At 38.3% G+C, this 21,356-nt stretch overlaps 2 protein-coding genes across 4 annotated transcripts in view; both read left to right on the plus strand.

The window, feature by feature from the left end:
• agpat3 (1-acylglycerol-3-phosphate O-acyltransferase 3) overlaps window positions 1-6,222 on the plus strand; it is a 33,579-nt gene extending 27,357 nt beyond the window's left edge. For all 3 annotated transcript variants that reach the window (XM_007251333.4, XM_007251332.4, XM_007251334.4), the window contains exons 8-10: window positions 1,878-1,953; window positions 2,734-2,932; window positions 4,033-6,222. In XM_007251333.4, coding sequence (XP_007251395.1) covers window positions 1,878-1,953; window positions 2,734-2,932; window positions 4,033-4,124 — 367 coding nt within the window. In that variant the 3' untranslated portion in view covers window positions 4,125-6,222. The remainder of the gene's footprint in view (window positions 1-1,877; window positions 1,954-2,733; window positions 2,933-4,032) is intronic.
• An 8,623-nt stretch (window positions 6,223-14,845) lies between these two features.
• Window positions 14,846-19,410, plus strand: dleu7 (deleted in lymphocytic leukemia 7). The gene is made up of 2 exons (XM_007251331.4): window positions 14,846-15,402; window positions 17,252-19,410. Exons 1-2 carry the CDS (start codon window positions 15,121-15,123, stop codon window positions 17,456-17,458), a joined length of 489 nt encoding a protein of 162 aa, XP_007251393.1. The 5' UTR covers window positions 14,846-15,120; the 3' UTR covers window positions 17,459-19,410.
• Window positions 19,411-21,356: the final 1,946 nt, after the last annotated feature.

Here is a 21,356-nt window from a genome sequence, read left to right on the forward strand (position 1 = left end):
CCAGTGAATAATCTCTCACATGCTACTGTAGCTTTCAGGTGCTGTAATAGAATAAGTAACCATTTTCTGGGCACCAAATTTTCAGTGATTACAGGTAATCAGAAAAATGCAACTTTTTTATTTGTCTTTGTTTTTATGAGCGACTTCTTTTCCACTCAGATTTGCAGCTTTAAATCAAAGACCATCCATTTGAATATTCAAGGTCGTGTATTTTATTGTTGCAAAAGCCTATGTGAACTGGATTAGTTCTATATATTGGGCGGCAGAGTTTTTGACTGATTTACATAGGATAAAAAAATTGCATCATAAATAGCTAGGAGTGGCTACTCTATTTACACACTGCTGTCACCTCAATAAACCACGTCCTATGACCACTTATGATACCACAGGATATGATTGAATATATTTAAATACATATTGATTCACATGGGAGTATTGCAACCTGAGGTTATTTATTTTTGTTGCATGTTTCACTCAAGATTCTGATATGATGCTTCAGATGGAACTAAAAATCACTAAGTAAATCTGGTATTAATGCAGTAATCCACCCCCTGTTAAACTAATCCTGTCCAAACAGGACTAAAGTGGACCCCTAATGCATTGGTAAATGAAAGCATCTTGTGTCAACACAGTTTTGTTGTCTGAGGAAACTTCAGTACACTCTTAAGTCAGTTGTCAAACACCAGTAGAGCCTTTACTCGCTGCTTAATTAGCTTGACAACTTAACAGAGATTACGCCCACAGCAGGGTGGAATCACAGCAAACAGCTCTAGCTCCATTTCCACTTAGCAGGCAGCTAGTAAATGCAGTAAATTTAAGAATGTTAAAAACTAAATCAAATATCCAAATAGCATTTAAGTGGCTCTTACCTGGGGTGCTGTTAATTTGCGTTTACTGAGACTGGGGCAGTCCTAATGAGAGCCAGTTTTATCATAAAGTTTTACATTTTTTTAATTGTCTTTGCGACTGCACTTGACTTTATCTACAGTATTTTTTAACACTATAAAGCGCACCGGATTATAAGGCAAACTATCAAAGAACGTTTATTTTCTGTTCATACATAGTGCGCACCGGATTATAAATCGCATTATGCGATACTAGTAAAAAAACAGGGGTGTCACCATGTTTTCCTTCTAATTCAGCAGGTATTTAAAGCTAAGTTAAGTTCAAACTGTACAAAATTGTAATTCTTAATGCCGCTCAACAGTGCTACACTTAGGGACCCTTAGTGTTCTGGTAATCCAGGGCGATATTAGCAAGCGGTTCGTCTCATGTAGCTTGTTTTAACACAGTAAACTCGCAGGCTACAGTCAAATATACTCTGATCTGAATTGCGAAAGAGCTAGCCCTTAGCAGGTAATGCTAATGTTGCTCCATAATATGGATTAGAACATTACTCAAAAAGGGCTATTCACTGTATACCAACTCTACTGATTTACAACTCCACAACTGATGCTCTCAAACACATTAAGAGTTCAAAAAATCCAAGTAATTAACTCTTAAAAAGTTCAGCACAGCTGTTAACTGAAAGCCATTCCAGATGACTCTACCTCATAAAGCTGATGGGGGAAATCCAGCCAAGATTTGCAAAGCTGTCAAATCTAAGCAAGAGATTGTTTTTTGTTTGTTTACAAAATAATTATTTAAATAATGAAAAATATATATTTATTAGTAGGTTTTTAAAACAAACATTATGTCACAGTTCCTGAGGTATTTTACATGAACTTGAAAGTCACTCTTTGAAAGTTATTAATGAATAAAGTTATGAAAAATTTGGCAAATGCCAGACCATCAATACCAGACCAAATCCTGGAGTAACACTGCCCTCTTGTGGTGGGCTGCACTGATTGGTGTGTCTGTTCTGTCCTGTTCTGTAGGCGTTTCCCAGTAGAAGATATCCCTGATGATGAGAAGGAGTGTGCAGACTGGCTTCATAACCTTTACAGAGAAAAGGTCAGAATTCTGTCTGATGTGTAATGAACATGACCTGTCAGTTGATGAGATTTGTATTTGATCAATAGTTGTTCATGCTCTCTTTTCTTATTGATCAGTCTAAATACATGCAGGATTATTCTTGGTTAGAGCCAAGGTAGTGCACAGGATATCAGCTTTATAAGTTGATTATACTAAATGGCCTCTAATATAAATTGTTCTTGCTTTTTCTTTATGATTCATTCTTCTACAATGCTTAGAGCACTTCTGATTAAATGACACATTTTTGCTTTTTGTTTATTATTATTATTATTATTATTATTATTAAGAGTTAGTTTAATAAGAGTTTTTAATATATTAATTTTAATATTTTAATAAATTTAATAAGATTATTCATAACATAAAGAAACTTGGTAGTCATGTGGCATCTTTGCAGTCATATTGTTGCCTGTTTTACCAGTGTAGTTTTCCATTGGTTTTTCCAGATACTTATTTATCCTGACCAGCACAGTTCCCCTTAACTGCCATTTCTAACAACATTCTGCATTGTAGAAAATGTACAGCAATTCCCTGCCTTGTGGGCATTGATTACATCTGTTTTCTGGCCTTTAGACAGCTCTTTTCTTTTTCTATTGTATCCCGTATTTAAACATTCGAGATTTAGCTATTTTATGCCATAAAATAAAAAATAACGCCAAAGATTTGCTAAAAATATTGTTTTAAGTTTGATTATCTACTGAAGCATTTCTTCATTGTATGGTCAGTCTCTCCATCTCACATACCTGTTTAATTGCTTTGCAGGATGCACTACAGGAGTACTATGAGAAAGAGGGCAAGTACCCCGGCCCCACCATCATACCAAAGCGTCGGTTATGGACACTGCTAAACTTCTTGTTCTGGGCTACGCTGCTGCTCTCCCCACTCATTAACTTTGCCTGGGATGTCTTTGTCAGTGGCTCACCCCTCCTCATCATTGGCTTCATGCTTTTCCTCATTGTTGGTGAGTTTAAAAAAAAGATTCAAATGGTGTGATTTTGTCATACCACAGACACAGTTTCACAGAGTTAGCAAAAAATATTGCATTACAGCTAACATTTTTTATTGATGTGATTTACTTACTTTAGTAATAGTTTGCACCAGAAGGAATCACAGATTGCAATGCTTTGTAAACGCTACCTTGAAATAAAAAACACTTTGACAGCCTAATGTTACTTTAACAAGGTTCTGCAACTAGTGGCCCTTTGTATTAAAAACACACACTCCAGTGCACTGCTTAAGTAGGATAATGCTCATTTACACACTGCTGCCATCTGAAGAGCTTACCTTAGAGATACAGATGCTGTGTCACAGTCAGCCACATCACCAGACTTATAGCTTTGGGGAAAAAAAAAACAATAATAAAAAAAAATCGTTTTTATTTTACCAAATTGAAAACCTCTGGAATAAAATCAAGAAAAAGATGGATGATCATAAGCCATCAAACCAAACTGAACTGCTTGCCTTTTTGCACAAGGAGTGGCATAAAGTTATCCAAAAGCAGTGTGTAAGACTGGTGAGGAAGAACATGCAAAGATTAAAAACCAGGGTTATTCCACCAAATATTGATTTCTGAACTTTATGAATATGAACTTGTTTTCTTTGCATTATTTGAGGTCTAACGCTCTGTATCTTCTTTGTTATTTCAGCCTTTTCTCATTTTCTGCAACTAAATGCTCTAGATGCAAATATTTTTATTTGGAATTTGTGAGAAATGTTGCTGGTAGTTAATAGAATAAAACAACAATGTTCTTTTTACTCAAAAATATACCTAAAAATAGCTAAATCAGACAGACTGATTCAGAAACTAAAGTGGTCTTTCAGAGCTGTATGTGTGTGGGATGGAATTGGACACATTAATACATATTTAAACTGTATCATAGGATACCATCATTTATTTTTCCTGGTAATATTTGTCTTCTTTCTGATTGGTATTGCAATCCAACACTTCCTTCTGGGTGCAACTATTTTTTTGGATGATGAAAATATATTCAGAATGTGACCTGACTCTTTCTTTCTCTCTTTCTCTCTCTTTTTTCTCTCTCTGTCTGTTTGTCTGTCTAGCCTCTGTAGCTGTGCGCCGCCTCATCGGCGTAACCGAGGTCAACAAAACAGGTTCCAGCTACGGCAACGTGGAAGCCAAGAAAAAGGATTAGAAAAATAAAAAGAACTTTTTCCACTGGTCCGCCACCGTATCACTCCCTTTGCCGTCACTGCTCGGGCATGGAGTCGCCCACCTGTGCAGTCATCCTCCTTTTTAACTAAAAATAAATAAATAAATCAAGAAAAAAAAGAAATAACTGCGACTGAATGGGGGAAAACATTATAATTATAATAAAAAATCTCAGTGGCATTGAAGCATGTGGGGCTTTGGGAGTATAGTTCATTGTAACTTTATAAACTAGAATAATTCTTATTAATTCTGATGAATTTTGCAAAATGAAATGAACAAAGTGTGAGGAAAAAAAAAACTAACAAACAAAAAATAAACTAAATGATTGAGATCCTCAGTGATGCTCATCTCCCTCTGGATACTTATTAGGTAACCTGAGGCTGACCACCAAAATGAGTGAGGTGATTGGCGGCTTGCTCCTCCCCCTTTCTTAGCCTCCTACCTTGTCCTTACCACTAGCTTAAGACCCAACAGTCCTCAGGGGTCTCTACACAGCCACGTAGTGAGCATATTTTCTATTTAAGCCACTTCCTATAGCTGGACACCGCCCACTTTTCCTGTTCCAGATGCTCAACTTCCTTCCTGTCACTGTATATCTCCCCTCTTCTTCCTATCCCTCTTGGCTATGTCCAGACAGCGGCTCCCTTCTGCACGGCTCTGCAGCTGTCCCCTCCGCCGTCCCGTCTGCCGTCCACTCTCTCTAGCTGTTGTGGACTTCTAGAGACGCTATTAACGTGACATCCCTGTCTTCAGTGTCAAGATTTCAAAGGATTTGGTCAAACGGATTTGACTCTAATAACCTACAAACTCTTAGAACTGTAGTAGAAGTTTTTTTTCACACTAATCCCGATTGCGTGATATGAGTGGATGACTTCGTCCAGGCCAGTGAAGCACAGGTGACGGCCGGCCCCCTGAGTCACAGTCGAGTAACTTTGAGTGACCTTGGTTTCTATTTGCTGCTGATGAAGTTGGTAAGACTTGACTGGTAAAGATTAACATTGGGGTTGATGTTTAACAGACAGGGTTGATGCAAGTGAGAATGCAGTGAAGACAGGGCTCCCCGACAGCGAGCGAAGCTTGTTTAGTGTCCCATTGTTTCACTGATTCATTGCATTGTGGGTGGTGTAGTGCAATAGGAGGTGTAGCAGAAAAAGGGTCCAGTCTCATTCCATGTAAATCCAGTCAGATCAACATCTTATGTTTGTTTTATATCTGGCTTTGGGTCAACCAGAACCACAAGAAATCGTTTCCAGATTGAATAAAAATGAAAATTATAACAGGCATCCATTCATAAACAGTGATTGCAATGGCTACGTTCACATTACTAGGCTGAAGTGACACAAATTAGATTTTTTTTACTTAATGTGACCGATCTGATTTTTTCATATCTGTGTGGACACATAATCAGATCTTTTTAAATAATTTCATAGATTTGCTTCACTTTCATATATATGGTCCAATATTGGATACAATTTGTTGGAATGCAACATGAATGTGAACAGTCAGATCAGAGTTCATGTGTCGTCATCCAACATTGGGGTTGTGCTGAATTCTGAATTACCTTTATTATGCAGATGTATTGATTTTTATTTTTCTGTCTTTACAACAAACTACAGAACATTGCATAAGGGAAGTCAGATTCTGCCAGGGCCCCAGTATTCAGCAGAACAACAGAGGCAGCATAAGTAAATGTATCAATGTATGCGTACATTTATGAATGTGAACGATCAAAATCCAAATCTAAGTTAAAAATCTGAATTATTTTGTTAAAGCAGCCTGTAATATAAACACAGCAATGCACTCTTATTTTTGCAGTGTTTTATATCACATTACAGCAATGTACAATGACTGTGGAAAAAAGTGTGTGGGAATGTGGAATGATCGGACCAGGAGAAAAAAAAATGCATAAGATTAAAAACTTCATTAAAAATGTCATTACTGTAGTCTACTCACTGTGAAAAATGGCTGTGTAGCACATGTGAATGTGAATCATTGGATGATCCACCTTTTTTTCCCCCCTTTTTTAAGTTTGCATTGAGTTGTAAATAAATATCAGGAATTCCTCCTGGATGTTGACAGTTCTCCAGTAACTGTTTCCTATAAGCGTTTAGCAATATCACTGTAATTTATTGCCAGTTCGGCGGAGGGATATTAAAATGTCACTATAGTGGTCTATCAATCCATCCATCACACGAACACACGGAGTCACAAAGCAATAAATCGTTTTCGCATTCTTGTAACGTAAAAGCTATTTCCATATTTCTTGTCAGTTAGCATGTGGTTTTCATTGCAAGGAGGGTTTTTCAAGACATGACAGGCGGCTGCACTCAGGCTTCGTGGGCTTAGCATGCTTCCGATTGGTTCAGTTTAAGGTGGACTGAGAATTAGCTCATTAAAGTACACAAACCTTTATGCTACTTTAAACTGAACCAGTCAGCTTGCGAGCTCACGAGTGCCACTTTGGCTATGTTCACATTACCCATGACTCAAATCAAATTAGATTTTTTTTTCAGGGCTGTGTATGCATGTCTGAAATGGTCAGATTTAATTTTGTTTCTGTTAAAGAATAGTTTTTAATATAAGGTTTACCTTCACAGCAAACAACAGGAAATAGCTTTAAAATGATTTGGGTTCTGGCGGGAAGATGGAATTTGAAAAATCAACAGAAAAAACATGCATGAATGTATCTGCAACTACAGACTTTGTCCAACATCACTACTACAGCATTGGCATGCTGTCTACTGTCTTCCCCAACATTACTACTGTGACATTAGCACACCAGCTACCCAGCCTACTGCAGTGTTAGCAGGGCCCAGCTAGCCATTCAACAGATCCCAACATCATAACAAACCCTCCCACTGATGGTTCTGGCCCCAAAGGACGATTTATAAACATTCCATGCTGAACCGTGGAAAAGCCTCTGATTTGCAGTGAATGTACAGGTTTTGTTCAGACGCGCATGCTTGAATTATATGTGAACATAGGCTTGTAGTCTGGCCTGATCTCTGCTGATTTACGCATCATTTGCACAAGTGTCTGTCTGTCCTTTCACAATGAAAATCTGTTCAAAACCTGTACACAGCGCGAATGCACCCAGGAGTGCTGCGGGGGTGTGGCTGACCAGCGAGGTCAGTGTTTTTTATTATTTTTATTTTAGAACTGCCCGGGATATCAGGCCCATAGGAAGAATAGTCTTTCTTCCATGATCTTTTGAGTTGTCTTTCGAGTGTGTTTTTCAAGTGGAGAGTTGCTATGATTTTAGCTTGTCTTGTTTTCGTTTTCTTTTTCATTTCTTTTTCATTTCTTTTTTCAGCACATCACTCGACCTAGTGGAGCTGTGGTACAGCGTTAGAAAGAGATCATGATTGTAGACTAAAGATCCTTTGAGGGATCTTTTGTTTTTTTATTAAGCACTGATGTTTTTTTATTATTCTTTTACAGAGTAAAAGCTTTGTGTCCTGGGCTTTTAATCTGTACTGATTTGGGATCGTGTTCACTTTTCCTCAGATTAAATCACTCACTGTTTTCGTATAAAGAAAACTGATCCAGAATCAGTTACATGTTTTACCATGACATACTCAAGAAATACACCCTCTGATGAGATGAGTTTTCTGTGATAGAGTTGTGTGTGGGAGTGGAAAAATATTTTATAAGGAGTGGTTCTCTCACTGGGATTCCAATCGTGAGTGTGTGTGGTGGGGTGTGTGTGTGTGAGTGTGTGTGTTTAACACCCAACATTTGCAAAGTTCTGTTTTAGGGAAGGTTTAGTATGTCAATGAATTGAGTTGAATAGAAATATCAAATTAATTATACTCCATCAATATGACTACAGCATTTCTCCCCCTTTTTGTATTATCTACCAAATGAATTAAAGAATCCAGTATGTGTTAGGAACTGGTGTCGTTTCATTTTCTCACTTCTGTGTAAACGTTTTTACTCACTGCCGTGTTGAAACATTACTATGCTATGATGCAATATAGTTCCAATTAATATGACATAATAATAGTCATATGCAAACACTGTCATGGTTATACCACGGTAGAGTAGAAAAATGTTGTCAGCATCTACAATTTATCATTGTTCTTTACAGTAGACCAGTTTTTTTATATGGAATAATGTTCCAGATAAGCATTCAGAAGTCAGCTAGCATTGTTAGCATAGCTAGTGATACCAGTTAATAACGATACTTTATAGCAGTATTTTTCACAAACAAACCCTACGTAAACATCTCCACAGACAGAAGCTGTACATTGCTGTTTGTACAACTGATTTAATTAGATACTAATAGATAGAAGATATACATTGTTTAACACTGCTTCTTTTACTACTGCTGTTGATGTGCAGTGCAGCCATCTTGGAATTCTGAATTCTGAGTAGAAAATTCAACTTTTAGGAGTGTTCCAGTTAATATTTTCTGCTTGGAACTAGGAAATTCCAACATCTGGGTTCAAACTGAAGGCAGCATAAGCTTGTAAGCTAGCTGTTCTACCATCGTAGTGTGTGTTGTATTTGATTGTATTTGATTATACTTGTTAACCAGCTAGCTTACAAGCATTGAGTATGTTTTAGTCTGGATGACCAGCTTATACCATCTAAAACCAGCTACTGGGGAATGCAAGTCTTGAGCTGGATTTTTGGTTACCTGCATGGTTATGTTGGATGATCATGCTTGTAGACCAGCAAAACTAGCAAACAAAAACAAAACCTTTGGTGGTCTAAAGCTAAGCTGGTCAAACAGCCATAGCAGGGTTACACCAAACAACATAAATCAATCATCAAACACTGAAAAACTATCTAACGATGCATAGGTTTGAAAGTGTGATTTTTCAGCTTTTAATTGGAATTATAACATTTCTATAATAACATTGGGTGACAGACCTTTTTTTTTTATCTTTTAGCTATCAGCCCTGTAGTTAGTAATGTAAATATACTGCCACATAAATCATAAATCCATTAAATGCCACTAAATCTGCATCCAAAACCTTCAGTTTTATACATAATGTTGATAATAGTGAAACTGAGGTAAAAACTGTAATGTAATGTGAAAAAGTGTGTTTAAAGAGTAACTAAATCTCTTCATATTAGCAGACTCCACCAGCTCAAATAGACCACTGACCAAGTCGTGCGTCATTCTTTAGTCCTCGTGCGGCTTCCGTGTCTAATCGGTTTTTCCCTATGAGAAAAATGAATAGGGTTTTCAAAAACCCGCCTCTGTCACATTCTGTGGTAAATAAATCTGTTCGGACCCCTGTACGTCTTATTCTGTGTACATTTACCTCCTAAACATCGCTGGATCTTCTGAATTACGAGGTCGTTTAAGAGTCATAATGAGAAAAATGCTAGATTTAAGCTAATGCTACAGCGGAATGAACTGACCTCCCAGCCCAGATGCAGAGATTAGCCGGGGACTCTTTTCGGCGCAACACCAGCGAACTCAGGCCGTGTTGTTTTACAGCATATTACACCCAGCTGATCCAACTAATTAACTAACTGCGCTTACTATGGAGAGCTGAGAGTGTCACAGCATAAAATCACTAAAACAGGTCAGTGATACTCCAGAACCAGCAGTAACACGTTTTAACATTCACCGTCTTTATTATGCAGTGAAGTAAATTGGTGTTTCTGGTTCGTTGTCGCCTCAGTGAGGGCAGGTAGTTAGTTGATTATTTGGGTCAGGTGTTGTAAGTAGTATAAACTAATGACCGTAATTAAATACTAAACCTAATGCTAAGCTAATGCTACAGCAAAGTGAAGTGACCTCCCAGCCAAGCTACAGAGATCAGCCGGGGACTGTTTTCGGCGCAACACCAGCGAACTCCGGCCATGTGTTTCACAGCATATTACACCCAGCTAATACAACTAATGAACTCACTGCCCTCACTGAGGAGAACTCTAAAACAGAGCAGTCTTATTTCAGAACCAGCTTTAAACGCTGTAGCACATTTTACCAGTGTAGCTGAGACGCTACACGCTACTCTATCGGTCTGTGCTCTAATTATACTGATCCAACACCCTGATACAAAATACATCATATACTGTTACTGGAGCTCCTCATACAGCCCGTTTACATCCCTGCCTCTCTGGATTTTACAGCGGGTTAGTAATATTGGGTTAAAGTGCAGGGGTTGTTTATCTTATTTAGGTTTTGATACATTAAGTTTTAGTACATTAAGTACGTTAAGATTTGTCCTCATAATAAAGTGAGTCAGTCGCTTTAATCACTTTATTACAGAACGATTCGGCTGTAAGAGCCGGCTCCTTAGAGTGATCCGATTCTTTTTTTTTTGCCGCACGTGATAGGTGTGTCTTCACTGAATAAGAAGGGGAGTGCTCTTTTTTGAGCGCTGGATAAACGTGATTTATTAGTTATAGTTATACAGTGTGAATCTCGTTCAGTTATAAAGTGTAATTATATACAAAGTGTAATTATTGCGTATCATGCTGTCAAACTTTTTATATACTTAAACTTTCATTTCGAGTTTTAAGATGATCCAGACCGCAATAGAAGAGAGGATAAAAATATGCATTAAGGAAGAAAAGTAAAATTTTGACAAGATGCCAGTGAAAACTCGTCATAAATTCTTACAGTTTTTAGGCATTTCTTATTCTTAACAATTCTAAAGGATTTCAAAAGTGTAAAAAAGTAAAGTTCAGTAAGAAGATATCAAATTTTGGTATTTTAGTAAAGTATTTACAAAGGTTAAATAAAGCTTCTCTTTATATGAATGTAAATTCAATTGTTACTCTTTTTTAACACTAGAAGCGCCAACAGTTGGTCTTATAGGTTCACTACTAATACCTCTCGTTCCCTATAGGTGTGTGTGTGAGCTGTCAATCATGTTAAGCACCTCTTTAAGCGGCCTCCAATCAAAAGCAAATACGTAGAAAGGGAGGCGGGGTCTCGCATTTAAAGCCACGCCCTGTTGCGCCATTCACTGATGGTAGCTACCTCCAGCTAATGTGTTTGTTTGGTGTAGCTGCTGGACACCACAGATATAAATCTACTGTTTAGACAGATAAGACTAGTGATGGGCAGATGAAGCCTCATTGTGTGTATGGCACATTTCCCAAACTGTATCGACACTGTGTTGAAACTGTGTTGCTGTATCAATTAATGGCGACATCTGCTGGACTTAAAAAGTAATTGCAAGCAACTGTGCGAGGAACTGTATCGATCACGTGGTTTTCCTCAAAATGATACGCGGTCCGACACAAGGGCTGCGTCCAGAAACCCCAAAAATGTCTCCTTTTTCCTACCGATCCTCCTCCTCTCCTCCGTGACCCGGAAACTGATTTCGTGAGGCCATCTTGCCGCCTGTCTGAATACCGTAGGAGACGAAAGAAGCCGCTTAAAATCCACCTGTAGTAAGCTTCCAACGGAGGTTACATCAGTGTATCCTACTCCGGAAGACTTTTAAGGATTTTCCAATGACATCACTGCATCCACGCCCACAGAGCACGCGAAAATGGGGAAGGCAACGCCCAAATATACGTCATAAACATATTAATTAACTAGGTTCCTTATCTAATTAAACAGCCAGTAAAGCAGTAATATAATTTATAGTTTAGATAAACTGTATGCTCAGTAAAACTATATTTATGACCCTATGTGTATCATGTTATACATATAAAAGCATTAATTATAATATATATAATTTTAATTAATTCATTTATTTACTTATTTATTTTAACTTAGGGACTGATGAGGAAACTGAATCCCTCATAAGGCTGAGGTCAGACAGGGCTGCCAGAGTCACTGGTCAGAGATGCGGCCTAAAATGCGGCTGGGAGTAAACAGGATTTTATTGGAATATCTGAATTTTTAGCTGTGTGTGATAGTAATGTTCTGAAACGTGCTGAAAGTGAGCGTTGTGATTGGCTCAGTTCAACGGTAGTCAACATCCTATCTAAAAGGGATCAGCTGTCCCATTTCCCCAATTACAGCTCCTTCCCTCCATTCCTCCTCCTCCTCTCCTCTCCTCGATTCCTCCACCTTCTTCCGGGGTAGGAGAGGAGGAGTAGGAAAGGAGGAGTAGGAGAGGAGGAGTAGCAAAAGTTTCTGGACGCAGCCGAAACCCCAAAAGTGTCTCCTTTTCCTACCGATCCTCTTCCTCTCCTCCGTGACCCGGAAACTGATTTCGTGACGCCATCTTGCCGCCTGTCCGAATACCGTAGGAGACGAAAGAAGCCACTTAAAATTCTCCTGTAGTAGGCTTCCAACGGAGGGAACATAAAAGCTTCCTACTCCGGAAGACTTTTAAGGATTTTTGAATGACATCACTGCATCCACGCCCACAAAGCACGTGGGAATGGAGAAGGGAACGCACAAATAAGCATAAGCATATTAATTAACTAGGTTCCTTATCTATCTAAACAGCCAGTAAAGCAGTAATATATTTTTTACTTTAGATAAGCTGTATGATCAATAAAAATGATCCCATATTTGTAACATGATATATATATATATGGCCAGAGAAATGCGTCCAAAATGCCTGGGAGTATGCAGGATTTTATTGGAATATTTAAATATTTAGCTGTGTGATAGTAATGTTCCATTGATGCTGTTTATGACCTCCTGGACCAGAACCAATCTGGTTTCAAGAAAGGGCACTCTACTGAGACGGCTCTGTTGTCTGTGACGGAAGCGTTAAAAACTGCTAGAGCTGCAGGACAGTCCTCAGTGCTCATTCTGCTGGACCTCTCGGCTGCTTTCGACACAGTCAACCATGACTTCCTCCTAACTATACTCTCGAACATGGGGATCTCAGACAATGCGCTGTCATGGTTCAGATCGTACCTCACTGGGCGCTCGTTCAGGGTGTCATGGCAAGGATGGCTGTCCCCAGCCCACTCGTTACCCACTGGGGTTCCCCAGGGTTCGGTACTGGGACCTCTTCTCTTCTCAATATACACCACCTCTCTAGGTCGGGTTATCCGCTCACATGTTTTTTCCTACCATTGCTTTGCTGACGACACTCAGCTATACCTGTCGTTCTCACCAGATGATCACTCAATCTCTGCACGAATATCACAGTGTCTCTCAGACATATCCGCATGGATGAAGGAACATCACCTCCAACTAAACCTCTCAAAGACTGAACTTCTGGTCATACCAGCAAAACCTTCTATTCAACACAACTTTGCCATAACCATCGACTCTCTCTCTCTCACCGACAAAGGTTGCTAGGAACCTGGGTGTCATGGTTGATGACCAGCTTCTCTTCACGCACCATGTGGCCTCAGTTGCTCGATCCTGCCGCTTTGCGCTTTACAACATCGGAAAAATTTGACCGTTTCTGACGCAACAGGCCACCCAACTCCTGGTACAAGCTGTGGTAATCTCACGCCTCGACTACTGCAATGCCGTACTAACTGGCCTCCCGGCCTGTGTAGTAAAACCACTCCAGATGATTCAGAATGCAGCAGCACGTTTGGTCTTCAACCAACCAAAACGGGCACATGTCACTCCGCTGCTCATTGAGCTCCACTGGCTACCGGTTGCTGCTCGCATCAAATTCAAAGTGCTTACAATCGCCTACAAGGTGATGACAGTACAGGCTCCTTCCTACCTGCACTCACTCCTGAAGGCTTACGCTACCTCCCGGCCGCTGCGCTCCTCCAATGAACGTCGCCTCGCTTTGCCAAACATTCACACAAAGCAATCCAGACTGTTCTCATACAGAGTTCCCCAATGGTGGAACAAACTACCTTCCACTACCAGATCAGGAGAATCTCTCGCTATCTTTAAGAAACTCCTGAAGACAGAGCTCTTCAAAGAGCACTTACTCTCCTAACACCTCTAACTAACTACCTTCTACTACCAGATCAGGAGAATCTCTCGCTATCTTTAAGAAACTCCTGAAGACAGAGCTCTTCAAAGAGCACTTACTCTCCTAACACCTCTAACAAACTAACTAATTCTAACCTCATCTCCTTCTTCCTCTTCTCTACTCCTCTATCCCATTATTTCCCTCTGACCTCCTTAAGGCCCTATCTATAGATGCTTTATTTTTAACTTCTATTATTTTTGAACTTAACCTTTTCTATTATTTGCACTTCAATATTGTAAGTCGCTTTGGACAAAAGCGTCTGCCAAATGTAATGTAATGTAATGTAATGTAATGTAATGTAATGTAATCCAGTTATCTTCTTTGCCGCGCTTCGTGTTCTCTTTCTTCCAGATAAGGCAAGACTTGCCATAATACACGTCTGTTGTGTGTCTCTTTTTCTTTATGATTTTCTTGAATAAATTCTGTTTTATCATTGCAAAGCCTCCTCTCATCTCTTATCAGACTCTCATTAGTGTGCTCTGGTCTTCTCTTCCGTTTTAAATTAATCTTCTTTAATGTGATTTGAGTCTTTTGAAAAGTAAAATATTTTTGCAGGTGTTTGAGTCTTTAACTATGTAACTATTTAAAAATAATATAGTATCTCAAAATAATGACTTAGAATCTTAAACTAATGAGTTATCTCAAAATATAACAAAATGAGAGAGCAGTTTACTTGATAAAGTTATTTGGATTTAATTTTTTATTCATGTGTAGTTTTTAGAAGGATTTGAATATTTTTAATTAGTTTGAATTAATTTATAAAAAGACCCGGATCTTTTGAACTAGTTGGTTTTAGGTATTTTTAACTGTAGATTTTAGGAGTCACACAGAGTCTGGGCTCTCCTCCCGGAGCTCGGGGCGGCGCGCGGTCATGTGAGGAGTAAAGGAGCGTGTGGTGCTGCAGCAGCATCAGCAGTAGTAGAAGCAGGCTGGTCTGGTGAAATGTGAATCAGCTGGTTTTATCCTGATCTTCAGATCTTCTCTCTGATGGGGAAGTTGAGGACGCAGCAGCTCGCTGAGGCGCTGCTGCAGCCGGATCACTTGATCTGCTGTTGACGGATGTTTTTTTTCTGCACATCGAGCGAAACTCGTGAGATAAGGAGACAGAAAGACGCTGCGCTCTAACTGCTTCAGTTCTGAGGAGGAATAATGGGCCACCGCTCTCTCAGACATCAGGTGGAGGCTCTGAAGCTCCTCCATGACCTGAACCAGAGCAGGATGGTGGGGAATAACGCTGGATCTGCTGCTGTGGAGGGAAATCTGGAGCTCAGGAGAAATTTACTCAGAAATAAACCTCAAACTGTTGCCGAGAGAGCGAGAGAAAGCCTGTTCTCACGACTGGTGGAGATATTATCTCAGGTTATATCAATAGAACAAGACTTACTGGCATCTCTGTCAGAAGATCTGAGGAGTTTTCTTCTCCGCCACAAGGTAAGAAGAGTCTGAAATCTTAAACAGGCTTAATGTACTAAACAGTAATATAGGAACACTGTTAAAAGTATGTTTGTTGAGGAACATTTAAGGTTTTTTAAGTTTTTATCTCAAACTTACAACTTACTAGCTCAAAATAATGATATAGTACTTTAAAACATCGACTTTCTATCTCAAAATAATGACTTAATCGTTATTTTAAGATAGTATCTCAAAATAGTGACTTAGTGTCACAAATAAAAATAATAAGATAGTGTCTGAAAATAATGACTTACTATTTCAAAAATAATGACTTACTATCTTAAAATAATGAGATAGTATCTCAAAATAAGAACTTAGTATCTCAAAATAGTAAGTATATAAAAATAATGAGAGTATCTCAAAATAATGACTTACTACCTCACAACAATGACAATCTAAAATAATGAAATCAAAATATAACAACTTACTATCTCAAAATAATAAGTATCTAAAATAATGATACTATCACAAAATAATGACTTACTATTTCAAAATAATGTAAGGAAGTATCAAAATAATGACTGACTCTCAAAATAACGATTTAGTATCTCAAAATAATGAGATAAAATAAATAAGTATCTAAATATAAAATAATGAGACAGTATTTAATTTGTTTGAAGGCTCCTTAAAGCACTTTGAGGAGAACACCTGTGTGACTTGGGCTGTAGTGAAACATGATAATAAGTACAAACTTTTGTGGAATAGCCCACCTTCTTTCACCCCCAGCATTCCGAAATACTGCACTGTTAGCCGATGCTCCCAACAAGCTTACAATGCTAAAGTATAGACCCATATAGAGTATAGAGTTCCCCAAGAAATTACTATTTTTACACCATTAACAAACTCAAAGTAGCTCCACACTTCATTGGTGGAATTCTAAGGCCCTGGCATTTAAAACGAGGCTTTTGAAATTAAGTCACAATAAGTGGACTGACATGCACAAACAAAACAGCTGATAAAAACAACAGATGAAAAGTCACATGAATTTTAGGATGGCGGCACTTGGAGGGCTAGTTGAAGGTGCTGTGTGTATAAACTGTGTTTTTAATAAACTACCTGTACACTTTCAAAGTTCTCAGTGCCTCGTTTTAAAAGTCAAGGCCCTCAGAATTTTACCAATGAAGTGTGGAGCTGCTTTGAGCTTGGTGTAAAATAGCAATGTCTGTGCATGTGCAACACTATGCCCCTATCACTAGCATTTGTGGGCCTGTTGGGAGCATTGGCTAAGTCTTCCTATTTCAAAATGCTGGAGGTGAAAGGAGGAGGGCTAATCAGCAATAGTTCATACTTGTTATCATGTTTCTTACACCCCAAGCCCATTTCAAAGCTGATTTCTCCTTTAAGTGGTTCCTCCACAATTGCAAACTTAATTCCTCAACGAACTTATAATTCTGACAGTGCTTTAAGAAAAAGTTAAACATGACTTACAGGTTCATTAGTTCAACAGCATAGAGCACTAAAGCAACAATATGTGGGAGTAGTTTGGTGTTCACAGGTCATTGTTTTGGTACATGAATCCCCATTAAGCGTTTTCCTTATTATTGGTTTAAATTGGAAGAAAACAAACATGTCTAATATCCAATGAAAAAATGACTACTGTCTTTTTGGATCCAGACTTCATCAGTTCATCAGTAGAGAAAATGTATGAGCAGTAATTATTGGGAGAAGTTTGATGTTTCTAGGTCTTTTCTATGTTTTTTAATTAATGTTAAACCTTTTCACATTAAACGTTTCAGACTGTCCCGGGTGAACAGAAAAGTGCTGTTTCATTATTAACTCCTGTTTTAGTCCATTCTAACCTTTTCTTTTTTTTATATTTGTTTATCAGGACAGTGTGGACTTGAAGAACATTTGTCTGAGAATGTCTGTCAATAAAGCTGGCTATCAGTCAGACAAGGACTTGAGGGAGCTGAGAGTTTGTCTTCAGCTTATTGTGGACAATTTACTTTCAGTGCTACGAGAAGAAAACAGTTTGTCTTCCATTGGCGCTATTCGAAGGCTTGTGGGCATCTCCACTACCTTTTTAGACATGTGAGGAGATTGTGTGAAGTTTGTTTGCCAACCTGGACTTTCTGTCATCTGATGGATGTGGACCTGAAAGCACAGCTGCCTGCAAACCCGGAGCTAATTCAGGACACAGGGTTTAACTGAGTAATGGACAACTCCCAACTACCTCGACTAGTTTGGCATGTTTTTGGTGCTGACTCTGCTGGAAAATCCAGCTGAAGACCAGCTTTGGCTGGCATACTGGGCTTCCAGTCAAAAGCTCATGCTATTCAACCAGCTCAGTCGTGCTGGTTGTTTAGCTTGGTTTGGTTGACTGTGATTATAGAGCAGCTAAACTATTCAAATGCAAACAAAAACCCTATGCTGATCAAAATCTAGGCTGGTTAACCAGCTTGATCATCTGGAGGTGGCCATGCTGTTTTTTGCTGATGGTTGGCACGTTTCTTGGTGCCAACCATCAGCTTAAAACAGCAAGGCCAACTCAAGATAATCAAGTAGACGGGGCCCAACAGTGCTTAAAAAACTATGGGACTGCATGTATGGTTAAAGAATCTTCGTCCTTGATTAAGATTAACATTATGTTAGTAGACTAAAGTCAATCTTCACCAATTAATATTTTAGAGGGGGTGTGGCTACAACTGAACACTTGAATACATGGAATAGATGTTTACCTTTGTGTCATCACAGACAACGATTTTCATTTGTCTTTTAGTATAGTATCTAATACTCAACCTATTGTAAGGGCACCCTTCAGAACACCTGTAGACATTTAGCCAACATACTGCCATTTCTCTTAAATGAAAGTCCAACCTGTAGATCCACTGCTATATTTGTTTTTGAATTGTATGTACAAGATGCCAAACATACCTGTAGTGCCTTGTGTTCTTTCTGGGCAGTTCTACTGGTGTAACAGGTTTTGTAAATAGCTTACTGGGCAAAACACGTAAGTGACTTTTACTGGACTCTGTATTCCCAACAGGCAGTGCCTGCTTACATAACAAACACCACCCAGAAAATGTTTGTGTGACTTCTTCTTCTGTGTAAAACATAATTAAGAGTAGTAATAGCAACTGGTTTTACTTGATACCACATTGCCATCTTACTCCTCAAAAGTTCAAACCTGATTTATAAACTCATCCTCTAAGGCTTGAGCCTGACTTTAAACTATCTAACAACTTTTCTTTTCTCCCCCCCCCCCCCAAAAAAAAAAAAAAATCCAGACTCCACAATCCACAAAATTGTGAGTCTGATCATAAACCATCTGACAACACAAGAATAAATGATCTACAACTACATCTTGGGTTTGGTGTAAGCTAATTCTCTCCAAGACCAGGCTTACAATCAAAAGACTTTCTAGCAATTTCAGATTCTACAGTATTAGCGGCTGAATTCAGATTTATGAAAAGTTTGAAAAATAACAGCCTTGATTGTTTTATGTAAATGTGAAGTTTTAGTGAAGCTGTATATCTTGGGCAAAAAGAGAATACTTTTAGTTTAAACTATCAGGATAATTGAAAAAAATTATGCTTTGTAATACATTACCCAGATAATGTACACAATTACGGAACAATTAATCTGGTAGGAATATGTTGCGTTTTTTCCTTTTCCTTTATTTATTTATTTTCATTGGTTGTTTGTAATGTTTTTTGTGAATTTTGGATGTGTCCCAGATCCAACTCTGGCCAGGATGAAACTTTCACCATGATAGAAGATGAAAGAATAAATTATTGTTTTCTTTAAAAGTATTTAATGCATGATGCCATGCATACAGCATACAAACAAACTTTACCATCAACATTTTAGCTAGTCGTGCAAACACACAAAGCAGACTGCAACACGTGAAAGTTAAAAAAACAAAACAAAGCACACATCTCCCAAACTTTTATTTTGAAGAGTTAATTGCCCTTTAGATTGGTGTAATTTCATTACTATACTACTATATTACCACTGTATCTGAGGCAATAAAATATTTAAAAATTACAGTCTGTATATTTTTGATACAAATGTAAGAATGTTTTGTTGCACCAAGCATCTAAAAATATACTTTTGAACAAAATGCTTTGTGGTGAAGGCTCTTTTCATCTGTGATTATGTGTGTTTAGTCAGTGTGTGCACAAGCAGAAAAAGACTGAATTTGCAGTTCCCAGTTTTCCATGTTCACAGTGTCTCTTGTATCAGCGCCATTAGCAGTGCTGGGGTTGCTTATGTAAGTAGCAGAAGCTGTTATAGCCAGAAAAATGTCCTGTCAGGACCTACCAGACACCCTGATTTTAGAATTAATATACACAAGCCTGAACAAAAAAAAAAGTTCAGACACTAATATTCCATTGGACCACCTTTAGCTTTGATTGCAGCACACATTTACTCTGGCATTGTTTCAAAAAGCCTTATGCAATGTAGCAAGATTTATTTCAATCCAGTGTTGCATTAATTTTTCACCAAGATCTTGCAGCAATGATGATTGTAAAGTCTGACCACTGCACAAAGCCTCTCTTCTCCAGCACATCCCAAAAATTAAGATCTGGACTCTGTGGTAAACTCTCTCAATCCATGTGTGAAAATGATGATCTCATGCTTCCTGAATCACTCTTTCACAGTTCCAGCCCAATGAATCCTGATATTGTCATCTTGGAATATGGCCGTGATCACCAGGGAAGAAACAATCAGTTGATGGAATAACCTGGTCTATATTGGTCTATATATTCAGGTAGTCAGCTGACCTCCTTCTTTCAGCACATACTGTTGCTGAACCTAAACCTGCAGACCAACTGCAGCATCAACCACACATCATTTACTAAGTTAAATCCAGATGGAGACTTTTATTTTGGACAGGCAGTGTATGTGGCTTTGCAGGAATGGTAGCAGAAGCACACTGATGATTTAAATCTTAAGGACTGCTGCTTTAAATTGACAATACTATTGTTAATCTCTATTGTTATTTCTGTGACACATTATTGTCCAAAGCAGTAGTATAATCGTGACAGGCCTAAGTAGAACTGACTGAATGAAGTACACAAAGATATAAATAGTGAACGCTAGTGCATCAGCACACGTGAGATTCTCGAGTTAACTGAGGATTTATTGGTGGTGTAAAACACGGTCATCTCTGTTGTCTCCAATGAATAGCCCGTGCTGTATCTGGCTGGCATGAGTTTTTGTGTCTGTTGAAGATGAAAACAATACAAACCATTTACTATTGCTCTCAGTTTGTTTAGGGAGAACTCGTGTCCTGTTCAGTGTTGTACTGATCGTGTTGTAAACTTTCACAGCCACTAGATGTCGCCACAAACCAGCTTATGAGAAAAAGCTGAGGACACAAGAATACAGCTGTGGAAAAAAAGGAAGAGACCAATTCAGCTCAGATTTTGCTATTTATAGGTATATGTTTGAGTAAAATGAACATTGTTGTTTTATTCTATAAACTACAGACAACATTTCTACCAAATTCCAAATAAAAATATTGTCTTTTAGAGCATTTATTTGCAGAAATTGAGAAATGACTGAAATAACAAAAAGATGCAGAGCTTTCAGACCTTAAATAATGCAAAGAAAACAATTTCATATTAATTAAGTTTTAAGAGTTCAGAAATCAATATTTGATTGAATAACCCTGGTTTTTAATCACAGTTTTCATGCATCTTGGCATGTTGTCCTCCACCAGTCTTACACACTGCTTTTGTATAACTTTATGTCACTCCTGCTGCAAAACACTCAAGCAGTTCAGCTTGGTTTGATGGCTTGTGATGATTCGGTAAATTCAAAGAAACTCATCATTTTTAAGCGGTCTCTTATTTTTTTTCCAGAGCTGCATTAAACTACTTAACAGTATTTTTGGATTATAGAATGCAAACTGGGGGCAAAATATCTTTAATTATTTTAATTATCTGCAAACATAACAGTTAGCTAATAGAGTATAAATGCAATGT

This window comes from Astyanax mexicanus, chromosome 21 (assembly GCF_023375975.1).
Source record: "Astyanax mexicanus isolate ESR-SI-001 chromosome 21, AstMex3_surface, whole genome shotgun sequence".
Classification (NCBI taxonomy): domain Eukaryota; kingdom Metazoa; phylum Chordata; class Actinopteri; order Characiformes; family Acestrorhamphidae; genus Astyanax; species Astyanax mexicanus.

Coding starts and splice junctions, on each gene's coding strand:
- dleu7 (XM_007251331.4), top strand. CDS start 15,121: ATGGGCCACCGCTCTCTCAGACATCAGGTGGAGGCTCTGAAGCTCCTC. Junction 15,403..17,251: donor GTTTTCTTCTCCGCCACAAG/GTAAGAAGAGTC, acceptor TTTGTTTATCAG/GACAGTGTGGACTTGAAGAA.